Source organism: Corvus hawaiiensis, chromosome 3, assembly GCF_020740725.1.
Source record: "Corvus hawaiiensis isolate bCorHaw1 chromosome 3, bCorHaw1.pri.cur, whole genome shotgun sequence".
NCBI lineage: Eukaryota > Metazoa > Chordata > Aves > Passeriformes > Corvidae > Corvus > Corvus hawaiiensis.
In genome coordinates, this window is record NC_063215.1 from 41,319,436 (window position 1) to 41,332,094 (window position 12,659).

The 12,659-nt window shown below is 38.2% G+C and overlaps 1 protein-coding gene across 7 annotated transcripts in view; it reads left to right on the forward strand.

The window, feature by feature from the left end:
* The window catches only part of KLHL32 (kelch like family member 32), a 124,834-nt gene that overhangs the window by 38,053 nt on the left and 74,122 nt on the right, over positions 1-12,659 (forward strand). For all 7 annotated transcript variants that reach the window (XR_007202256.1, XM_048297188.1, XM_048297186.1 and 4 more), the window contains one exon: positions 12,159-12,266. Coding sequence is in view for 6 of the 7 variants with exons in the window: in XM_048297188.1 (XP_048153145.1) it covers positions 12,159-12,266 (108 nt within the window). In the remaining variant the exon portion in view is untranslated. The remainder of the gene's footprint in view (positions 1-12,158; positions 12,267-12,659) is intronic.

Genomic DNA, 12,659 nt, shown 5'->3' on the forward strand with positions numbered 1-12,659 from the left:
TGTCTTTTGGCTACTCCCTCAGGGAGTGTTCCAGTCTCTTGTTTGTATAAGAAGCCCAGTACAATGCAATTCTGGCTTTTGTGTTGCTTGTTTGAAGTTTATCTCTTTAAATAAATTCTTCTTTAAATAAATTCTTTAAATAAATTCTTCAGTTGCTTCATTGTCAACAGTGCCGTTGTTTTACATCCTGTTAACACCTTCATTTTAGTAGACTGAAATGTAATATTGGCAAATTGAATTCATGTCACTGTAGGTCTCAGTCTTCTAAAACGTTGGATTTAAGCAGTGGAACCTTTGCATTTGATTGTCCTGAACAGCTTTATAAAGTGCTGCTGGTTGCTTATCTTTGGCAGGAGTTAGTCTGCCTGAGCCAGCCAGTTTGCAAACTTTTAGACATCAAAAACTTCTCTAAATCCCAGTCTACTCTTACTGAATGACCTAATGTGCGAGTGATGAATGAATCAAACTGCCTCTCAATCTCCTAACTGATCAGTAATGCCTCAAAGGAGGGAGATGCCCTTAGCAGCCTTAGGTGAGAGCATAAGAATGGCCGCATTGAGTTGGATCATTGGATGTTTACTTTAGCAGTAGCTGTTTGAGATGTCTGATGAAGAAGAGTAAATCCAGGGTAAGTGTGTGTGGTGTGTTCCAGAGAATTCCTCAGCTGTTTCCAGCTCAGGGACATTTTGGAGCAGGGTGCGATTCCTGTCTGTTCAGCAGTCCTAAGTAAGTCTCTTCTAAGCTGTTATCTTCTTTCCCATTGGGCCTGTGTAAGATTTCTCGTGCCCTGTACAGGGTGGACAACTGCCTGTTGTATGAAGATCTACTTTTGTTTATTGTCAAGCTGGTTTCTACCAGTTTCACTTGATTCCTTCTAGTTCTTCTATTGGAAAAGATAACCATTGGTTCTTCTCATGGCACTCAATCATCTCTTTTCCAGCTGGAAACTTTTGACTTAATCAGATGCTATTTAAATGGAAGCTGTTCAGGATGCTTGATGAAGCCTCTTGCCCTTCTCCGAAGTTTGAACAGCTCTGGTGTTTTGTGAGCTGAGGGTAAGGGGATTGCATGCAATAGGCAAAGTGTAAATTTCTGTATGGGCACAGGATTGATTTCTGTTTTGTTCTCTCTTGCAAAAAAAATTTCTAAGCTTTGGTTACCATTTTGAATTTTTTTCTTATTTTTATTGCTGAGGACCAGGATGATTTTTTATTAAACTCATATGCTCATTTTTATAATTGCCATTTTAGAAGCCAACTGCTTCTTCCATACAATCCTTGCATAGTTTTGTCTCCATAGTCTTCCTATCTGCACCGCTCTTGCCTTTTTCCAGAATTGCTCTGCATATGTTAAGCATGGGGTGCTCCACTGGAATCATCGTTCCCTGTGAAAACTGGCCCGGTCTTTTCTTTTTCACTGTTTTATGTATTCAGTCACTTATCCAGGCAAAGATCTCTCCTCTTTTCTCTCTTGCCTAGTTTGCCTTCTAGGCATTTAAAGGCCTCTGTCAAAAGCTTTTTGTGAATCCACATTGTGAAAAAGTAGTGGTTAAAGCCCAGCATAGCATATTCTTCACCATTAGGTTGCATCCATTACCTGTATATATATAGAACCAATTTCATGTTTATGTGTGTATGTGTGCAAAAATCAAATTACCATCTCATTAGACATGTGGAACATTCTCAGCTACTGATGAAATAACCTGCCCTTCCAGGGTCATAGAGTGCCAGCTATACAAATAGGCAACAAATATACACAAACCCCATTTTATATAACAATTAGGAATATTAGGACAACTTATGAAATGTTCATTTGCATTTTCAGAAGCTCTTATACCTGGCACTTCATCATCTACCCTGTCAGGGTAAGATTTCAGCCAAGAAGGAGTAGGTGTCAAGCCTAGAGAATATATGGGAATAATTAAATTAATGTCATTGTGGTCTGTTAGCTCAGAAGGGCTTTGTTTGTTAGAGTTGAAGGAAAAGCCAAAGGATAAATGAACATGGTCAAATGCAGGCTACTGCATTTGGGAAGAGATGATTTTATGGAGGCATTTGTTCCAGAGGAGGTAGCTGATGGAGGGTAGAGCTTAGCTGATGATGAAAACTACTGTGACAAATGACTGCAACATTAATACAAGCTTGGTTAGTCAAGTCATTCTTCTTTTATTTTGCAAATTGTTAGTGTTTGTTTACTTTTTAGGCTTTTATCAGTATAAGGGTATGAAAAAACAAAGAAAAATAGTAAGCTGGTTTTATTACTTTGTATAAAAAATTAATAAATATATTGGTGGGAATTAAGGGTGGTACTTTACCAAAATTGTGCTGTATTCTTAATGGAAAACAAGATTTATAATCATAGTGAAAAATAGAATTATTTTAAAGGATACAAAGGTCTAGTTCAAACCCTCATAAAATGGGCAGGATATGAAAGGGGTGTCTCATAAAATGAACGATTTAGAATTTCAGCATTAGACTTCTCACATAACAAGTATGCTTTTGCAGTTATGATACAGAATAGAAGTAATTGCTATAGTTTACTATTGCTTGGAACATTTGGATGTCAGTGTCTAATGACATTCACATCCCATTATATAAATGGCTTCTTAAAAAGGTAATTATAATAACAACTAAGATTGTTACTACAGTTCCCTTAGATTAAGCCTTGCTGTACAACTATTGAATTAGAGCCTGCATACACTAAGGTGGAAAACTTGTCTTAATGGTATTATATGAAGCAGGTTTTAAAAATGAAGTCCCTTAAAGGTGTCCAAGTTTGGATCATGGTTTTTTCTTGGGGTGGGGGGAATCACAAGAAGCTTTGCCTCCCTGAATTAAGTGTATTGTGGTAGTTAAAATGCTAGTTCAAGAGCTAAGTGACTTTTATTGCAATTTTATTCTGGGCTTGCTTTTGATATCACTTGCTAAAATCATCGAAGGACGTGAACAATAGGCTTATACATTCACTGGGAAGCATTAAACCAATTTAAGCCAAAATTTGCAAATGTGACTCATGCTTTTCTGTGCTTGACTGGAAATGCTGGGAAAAATCTGGTTTTAGTTATGCTGCTTTCTTTATTCTCCAAAAGGCAGGCCTGCTTATGGCTGTCTATTGTTAGGATAGATTGTACATTATTGGAGTTTTATGCAGTGCTTTGCATGGCAGTGTCCTTAAAATTCAGTTTTCTTGCTTCTGCCATAAAATAATAATTTTGATATTCAGGACCACCTGTGATGACCAATTCATTTTGAAATATTGGAACTGTAGCTGTAATAGTTCACAGTTTTGTGGGGTTTTTTGTTCTGAAACAGAGATGCACATGGAAATTGTAGAATTATTTTGTTTCTATGGCACTACTTAGATTTTGAATGAGAGTCTTTCTAGGGATGATGCAGCAACTCATTAGGAGTAGCATGCTAAAGAGTTCCTTTTTCCATATGGCTTAAATTATGTTTGTGTACCTAAGCAGAGGTTTGGGGAAGACACATTACACTATTAAACTCTGACTGTCAAAACACAAATTATGTTTGATGCAGTTTCAATCAAGGATATAACTTGCTAGCAAAAAAATTTTGGGGATTTTTTTTATTTGTTTGTTTTAATATTTATGTTTTTATTTTGACTGGGAATGAAGACCCTGTGCCTTGTTAAAACCAAGAAAATTACTTTGTTCTTGATGGAATGTCCACTATACAAACAGGAAAAAATATCACAGCCTTAGGTCCTCTAAGGAGTAAGGTAGCTCTTTATTGCAATTTTCATTACTTATTTTGAAAGATGCCAAGAAAGGGTTATCTTTTTGTATCCAGAGTGTAATGTAACAAGTGCACTGTATATATCCTTGAGTTGGTAAGCTCTTGGGGCTGCGCAATTGTCTATCACTGTCTGACACTGGCATACTAAAAGAAACACCAAAGGTTCAGTGGAATTTGCTTTGCTAACAGTAACATGTGACACTTGAATGTTGTGCATAAAGTTGTATAGTTTGCTGCTCAGTTTTATTTCTTTAACTATTTATTACTATATATTCTCTTAAACTATGAATGATAGCTGACCTTTCCATTTCATGGGATTCATTTTAGTTGCTTGGCAAATGCTTAAAAAACAATATTTAGGTAGGTTTCATAGAGCAGATAAATTACTGTAGGCTCAGTTATCAGTGATTGATGTTATGTGACATTTTCTCTGGGAATTTATATAGAACTTTTTTCAGAAGAATCGTGTAATGAGCCTCTTAATCATATTTCATGCAATTGGTATTGATGGATATGTTTTTCAGTGTGCGAGAGACTCCAGAGGACATGGCTGATTGGCTGATGATTGATTTAGGATAGACAGGCTCGAATCGGGAGGGAAACAAAGCTAGTTATAAGAAGAACAAGGCACATTTTTACATGCTGTAAAGAAACAGTCACATATTAAATTGGTTATTTGGGTAAGTATATATTGCACATCTGGAGCATAGTTGCTATTTGATGTGGGCATGGTCATCTGTCAAAGCAGTATTTTGACTCCTATTCATAGATTCTGAATGTATTCTTTTTTGTTGTGATAGGTGGAAACAGCAAAGGAAAAATTATATGGCTTATGTAATGAAGAATCAGAACATGAAGCTAAGAACAGCCAAAGGTTGTTTCAGGAGTAATACAACAAAGTAGATGAAATAGAGTATGATTTATTTATTTAATATTACTGTTACATGAACAGGGAATTGCTATTTTTAATACAAACTGCAAAAGAAAATGTTTTGGCCTGAAAAAAAAGTTTATAGTCCAAACAGAAAAGATTATGTCAGGGCTGGATACTTAGTAGCCCGGGTGACAGATAAGCTTAGGTCCCAAATCAGAAAGAATGCACGACTGATCTGTTCCATTGATGCCAGTAAGATTTCTTACAGGCTTAAAATTACACATGAAATGGAAAAAATCTTGAGGTATCACATCATAACTGAGTTCCCTGAGCAATGTGGGAAATTGATCTGAGCTCTCCAAAGTGTTAGTTTACTCTCTTCATAGCTCTTCTGATGCCTGAGATGAGAAGTGCGATCAATTTCCTGTAAAGAAAAAGCAATGGAACAGGTGAATGTAGAATTAAGTGCATATGATGTGGGAAGTGAATTTGAATAAAACACTGCCCTTAATGAAGATGCCTAACTATTTGAAAATAATTTTAAAAAGAACTGGCTTCAGTATCATTGTTTAATTGTGGAGGCAGAAATTTGAGGTGACAAATCAGCTCTTTTTAAACCAGTAGCACAATCCTAGATTGTCGCAGTTTCGGAGACAGACAAGCGACAAGACACACTGGCCTTGTGCACAGCAGCCAACTTTTCTTGAGTCTTCTTCCCCTTATACAGATCTGAAGGTCTGCATGGTCAATCCATGGTCAATTCATAGCCGAACCAGTTGCCACCCAGCCAATCAGCCAATGGCTGCTCGCTTCCTCAATGGCCCAGGCCTTCTCTCCAAGAGCCCACACTGGTCAGGTTATATAATCAAGGTACTTATATAATTAGTTACCTTTCAGTTATAAAACGGGTATTAATTATAATTGTGAGGCCTTCAGGCCAGCTGTTGGCCACCACAATACTAGATAGTGTTAATGACTTGGAAAATTCAATGCAACAAGATAAATAGCAAAGGAAAACCTTGGTGACTTCACTGATCAATTCTTTAGCACTTAGTTTGCTAAATGGAGGTAATTCTAAAGTATCCCCGGACTTTATTATTGTGCAGCTAAGTCTGTGGTTGAACAAGAATTTGTGTAGGTCGGGGCTATGCGTTGGTGGGAAATTCCAAATGTTTGTTTTGTGTTATAGTGGACGTGGATCTAGGGCTGCTGGTTGTTACCAAAGCAGCGTTTGAGAAAACAGACGGGGCGAATGTTACTTTTGGAGTTACTGTAGTTTGCTGTAGTAAGCTCAGCTTACTTGCCCATTTTTGGAAGCTTAGATTTCTTTTGAAAGTTGCATTTGAAGCTGAATCAAACAAAAATGGAAAATAATGAATGTCTTTTCACAATCTTGCTGAGAGAAGTTTGAGATATTTTAGAGGTTATTACTATGCACTGGAACCATGTACTTCTTTACTCCTAGAAGAGGCAGGGTATTTCTTGGAGGCCCCAGGTCATAGAGGCAAGTTACTTACGATTTCAGTCACAGTGCTATTTTTTTAACAGCGTAAAGCATAACCATTTGTTCTTTTTACATCATTTACCTGCCTCCTGACGCTGCATATGTTTTGATTCTGTTTCTTGCTTTTAAAAGGCCACTAAGCTATGTGGAATTCACTGACAAAATTTGCTTGTGTAAAATACATACAACTTGGCTAAGTTGTTTTGTGATGATTTGCTGTTTGCTATGACTGACATGGCTGTAAGGTTGATGTGTACAAATGAGGAAAAGCTCATTACTCTCATGGATATGGAACATCTGAGTAAGTAAGAAAATGACTCAAAGGCAAGGAGCAATTTTGTATGTCACCACTGTGACAGTGAGCAATTTGTGTTTTGGGGATTTTGAGTATCATCTTGTGTGTCTGTTACCCTGGTATCTGTTCCTGAAGTCGTATGTTGTGAAGGAGTCTATATATGTTGCTGCAGTGCTGCATGACTGATAAAATCAATGTGTATGGACATTTTAACAGTAATACATTATTCTGGTTTGGTGGTGTTTTACAGCTATTGTACATTTTGCTTTTGAAAGTTAAACAACAGCATGTTGCTGTGCTGAGCATGGAAAGTTAGACACAATGATTGTTCTAAGCATCTTTTACTTGGACTGCTCTGCCTGGCATCAGATCTTATAACATCTAAGTCTATACACCCTGTGGTTGTGTGCTATTCAGTTTGGAGCTCTTGTTGACTTTTGTATTCTATATTTGTAGGAGAAAACTTTTTATAAAGGTGCCTGTGACTGCTGAGGGCCAAGTTGTGAAACTACGGTTGCACTCTGTGTTAAATGCCCAACAGCTTGCTACATTTCTTTGAAGTCTAGTTTTCAAGAGTCCGAGAATATTTTTATGGCTTGAATATTTTTATCTAAGGACTGTGTGTTTTGTTTTCTTTTTCCTTTGGGTATAGGTCTGTAGCTTTGTTTCAGGCCAAGATTAGAAGAAGAATAGAGGGTTGATTCCTCCCTTCCTCCAAAAAGAGGAGCTAATAAAGTGTCTACCTGCCCCACAAGAATAAGGCCATCCAAATCCGTAGCATCTGAAATAAGTGTGACCTCAGGTGGAATTCCACAAATGGAATACATCCACTTGTGACAGCATGTTGAGACCTGAATTTTGGAGCAGTTGCCACAAAATGGCAAGTGGATTGTACTTATTTTGCATTGGAGGATTTCGTTTACGTACTTAAAATCTTAACTGAAATATCAGAATTTAAGCAATCAATTTATTTACCACAATGTTGGCTAAGTATACTATTGGGTGGCAGAACAAGATCTTTTATTTATTTATTTATATTTTAAGAAGCTGGAGAAAAGGATAAGTCCTCTCATCAGGGGGTTTTTATTATAAAAGGGATCTTTGGTTAACACTGGCAACTTGTACTTCCCACTCTTCATGAAGGTCTTGAAGCAGAAATGAGGCATTACCAAACAGATTTTATTTCAAGCTGAAATGTTTTAAAATAAAGTATAATAGCATTGTTGAATGAAGTCAGTAACTCACATGATTAACATTTCATGCTTAGCCAAATTTGGTAACTTTTCTGCTAGGTTTGACTTTGAATTGTGCATTTGTCCAAATATTTTGTATTTCATTTGTTTTTCTTGTCTTTCACTTCTACATCCACCTGAGATATTTATCTTATTGCCTTGTTTTTAATGTACCCAAGGGAAAAATAAAGTAGGCTAGTAGCCTTGTATTAAAAGCATGACTGATGGATCTATATAAGCTCATAAAACCTTAGAGTGTTTTCAGGGATGCATCTGGAATTGGAGTTTAACAGCTCAACTGTAACTCATTCTCCAGGTATTGGTGAAGTCTTAAATCAGAATTTAATGGTCCATATTTTTTTACAATTAAACTACAATATTCAGGTACAAGAGTGCAAATTAAACACTGAGTTTGAGTTCAATTTCTGCCTATGGTAGAACAGATTTTTTTGTCATGCTGGATTAAACCTCAAAAACGATCAGGCTGAGAAGGAAATTTGCCTGCTGGTGAAGGCAGTGTGGATCAGTGAGCAGTATGAAGTTCATTCAAGTGGGGGGACTACTTTCCTGGAGGCTAATCCAGTTCAGCTGAATGGGAACTGTCTGAGGACCATTGCAGGCCTTGTCTTTTGATCAAATTCTTTGGCCTTGCTTCCTGAAAAATAGGTGTAGTTCCTACCCAGTTTCAAAAACTTTCACAGATTACTTGGAGATAGTATTTGAGCAAATGAACTCTGAATAGCAGATGTATGACATCTATGATGAAGTGACTACTTCTGGACAAGGGAAGAGCTACAGACATCATCTATCTGAACTTTCGTAAAGCCTTTCACACAGTCTCCCACAACATCCTTCTCTCTAGATTAGAAAGAGATGGATTAAATGAGGGGACTGGTAGATGGATAAGAAAGTGTTTGGACAGTTGCTTCTGGAGGGTAGTGGTCAATGGCTTAGAGTCCTGATGGGCATCAGTGACAAGTGGTGTCCCTCAGGAGTCTGTCCTGGGACCAGCGTTATTTAGTACCTTCATCAATGACATGGACGAAGTGGTTGAGTGCACCCTTGGCACATTTGCAGATGACACAATGCTGGGTGTCACACCTGAAGGATGGGATGCAATCCAGAGGTGCCTGGACAAGCTCTAGAAATGGGCCCATGGGAATCTCATGTGGCTTAATAAGACCAAGTGCAAGGTGCTGCGCCTGGGTTAGGGCAGCCTCCTGTATGGGGATGAGGGATGAACAGATCAAGAGGAGCCTTGCCAAGAAGGACTTGGGGGTGCTGGTGCATGAGAGGCTGGACATGACCCAGCAATGGGCACTCACAGCCCAGAAAGTCAATTGTATCCTGGGCTGCATCCTAAGCAGTGTGGGCAGTGGGTTGGGGGAGGTGATTTTGCCCCTCTGTTCTGTTCTCATGAGACCCCATCTGGAGTGCTGCATGCAGCTCTGAGGTCCTCAATACAGGGAGGACTTCGACCTGTTGGAATGAGTCCAGAAGAGGGCCACCAAACTGATTAGAAGGAGCACCTTTCCTATGAAGAAAGACTGAGAGAAATGATCTGTTCAGCCTGAAAAAGAGATGGCTTCAGGGTGTGTGTCCTTTCTTTATGTAGAGAGCGCCTTCAAGAAAGCTGGAGAGGGACTTGTGATAAGGGCAGGTAGTGATAGGACAAGGGGGAAGGCTTTCAGTTTAAGTGGAAGAGAGTAGGTTTAGAAGAAATCCTGTACTGCGAGGATGCCCAGAGAATTTGTGGATGCCCTGTCCCTGTAAGTCTTCAATGCCAGGTTAGGTGGGGCTTTCAATAAGCTGGTTTAGTGGAAGATGCCTCTGTCCATGGCAGGGGGTTGGAACTGGATAATCTTTATGGTCCCTTCCAACCCAGATCATTCTATGATTCTCCACAAAGCCATAGTTGTGTCTTACCTGCAGCTACAGTTCTAATAGCCCACTGCACTCTTAGACTGTATCTGTAGTTATAAAATAAGGTGAATGAGGGCTTGTTGTCTGGCATTACACAGCACGTGACAATATGTCTAAACCTCTGTGAACAGCTTGGCTTTATCCGTGCTATTTGGAACAGCTATGGCTGTAGTTATCTCCTGGACCATAGTCTGGGCATTGCCTGCGAGAGTGCTAGTTGGCAGGGCTCAAAGCTCTGCTGGAGGCTGTGTTCCTTAAATGCTGTGAGTGATTATGGGCAGTGACTGAGTTAGTGGCCTGATCCTGCTGAGTTTACTAAGTTAGGTGTAGTAATAAACCCTGTGTAAAGACCATGTTGGAATCTCTGTGTTAAAATAATCTCCTAAAGATAAAGTTGCTAAATATACACAGGAGAAATCATATAGGAATGATTCCTGGTTTACAGATAAGATTCAGTTAAGTGTTTCTTTGTATTTGTAACCTTAACTCATTGTGTGGAATATTATCCCTTGATCAGAATAAAAGCTATATTAGTAACCCCACTCTGTTTAGATGGTTCCTATGTACAGGTCTGTAGTGTACAGATTATTAGTGTAGCATGGTTGGAGGACACAGAGCATCTTTTACCTCTGAGCATTTCCAGTCTTTCTGCAGGCAGTCAGTGACGGAATTGAGTGTACAGAAGGTGTGCAAATCTACCCCTGGGTAGACAGATGTTGATTTGAGACTTTACTCTCTTTATTCAGGAATTGGTGTGTGAGAGGAATATTTTCCAAAAGGTTTATCTAGCAGTGAATTTCTGGGAAGAGAAGCTTATCTCTTCCAGACAGGGGCTGCAGGTCTGCTTTTCCAAGGAGTAGGTGGCTGATGGGTGGGTACCTTGCAGCTCCTGGCAAGCTCTGAAGCCTCACATTAGCTATTACATGACAACAAAATATCCAACTTTGATTACATTTTTAATGGATAAAAAAGGTGGCTGAACTTGTTAGAATTTAATTTTTTTTCTCTCTAGCTATATTTCAGGGCAGTGTCTTACTGTGTTTGTTTGATAAGCCTTTTAAGCTATTTGTTGCTTCTTTTCTGTTGCCAGTTTGGAAGAAGCCCTGATATCACTTTAATTCAATAGAAATTGCAAAAATAGGACTAACTGTATGATAAATGTCATTCTTGCTTATACTGGATGATTTCCAGGAAACAGATTATGGTGTTTTAATGATTAAAAGTTCTAATATTTTTGAAGAAATTCCATATTTGCAGGAACCATTCAGTTCTTGAAGCCACCTGAGACTAGGTAAATTGTGGATAGTTTGAGTAAAGGTCATGTAGTCGTTCTTATGTGCTAAAGAGTTAGAGGGGGTAGGGCTTATTTTTTTTCCTTTAAATTCAGCACTCCTTGGTGGACAGATTGCACATATGAAATCCAGTGAGCTTGTTGACTGTCTCAGCTTCTGCAGGTATCAGCCAGAGTATAGGAAGAAGGTATCAGGGGTTATGTCCATGAGAAGTGCTTTGTTACTGGAGTTCTCCAAGGTGAAGTTTGGTAGCCTCCATAAAGGCATTGAGTTCAGCATAAAATCTGCTTTAAGGTTTTAAACTTATCCTTTAAGGGGATAAGTTTAGACTTTCTTTAGTAGTGACAGATGGCAGAAGTGTTCAGTTTATTTGTTCACAGTTTACTGTTTAAAAACTCTGAGTGGTATATTTTGTTTAAAAAGTGTGGGAGGGTGCCAAAGAATAGAGAATGGGGCTGATAGAGAAGGAGTGGTAAGTAGGGGTAGTGCAGCAGGAGTGCAGGCTGGGAGGGAAGAGTGAAGGGCAAAGAAGTTTAATGGAGATGAGAAGAAAAAGATTCTCACAAAGATTCAGACACTGAGTAGGATGCTGCTTCAGTCCAGCTAGGCACTTAAGACAAATAATCTGGAAAGTAAGGCTGGATGAAAGGGACAGTTGCTCTTCTCAGTGGTATTTTCACAGAAATTCTGTAGCACCTTGCCTATCTTCAGTTTAGGTTTTATGATCTGAGAAAATGGGCAATGACAAGCAAGGGAAGGTTGTAAGTTTAGGTGACTGCATCTCCATCATTCCTCTTAATTTAATAAGTTGAGTATTATATTGCACATATTCCAGTCTGAAATGCTTATTTGAAAAGGATTGCTTATAAAAGACGGTATTTTAACTGCCCCTTCTTCTCAAGTAATTGTGTATGGCTTACTGCTCCTTCTTATATATAATGATACTGTACGTAAGTATTATTTTTAGTGGTGCTTGTGTAGACTCTTTTCCCAGAGTCCAGTTATTTTTTTTATTGAATGATACCTTATTGTGTGACTGGTCTTGCTGATTTCACCTGAATTACTTAGTTAAAAAATATATATAAATGGACCAAAGGGATTTATCTCAGTTTATCCAGAATAAGTTTTTGTATTTCTTTAATGATAAAAGGACTCAGTTGCAAGATTGATTGCTGTGGTGTTACTGAAAACTTGGTATAGATTTCATTCTAACTCTCAAGGCTGCTGCTGTTTGGAATTCTTATCCAAAATTGGTTAATGGCATTTCTGGTTTTTTTCCATAGGCAATGTTCAGTCTCTGCATGGTTGAGAGTGAAGCTGATGAGGTGAATTTACATGGTGTCACAAGCCTCGGTTTAAAACAGGCCCTGGACTTTGCATATACTGGACAGGTATTGTACAGTTCTTCAAATTAAGAAACACAATCAAAAGCAACTGCAATAAAAACTGAGTATGACCTTTTTAGAGGTACTAGAAAATATTTTTCTTGTGAGCTATTCAGTATAAGGTATTTTAGTTTAACAGGTCTTAGTTTTCTTATACTGTGGTGGATTTTTTTCTTCAGAAGGATTGTTTAATAAAAACAGTGCTTTATGTGCATCATTGTCAGGTAGGGAGCCATGTAGGACTTTCATGCCCTTTTTATAGTTGCCTGGCTATTCATAAAATCTTAATGTGAGTTGAATCTGCTTGCTAAATTAAACGTATTTCCCTTATAATAAATATTTATAAACTCTGCTGTGTTTGAGAAATTATATAATTGATGGGAAAAGTAGTGTCTTACT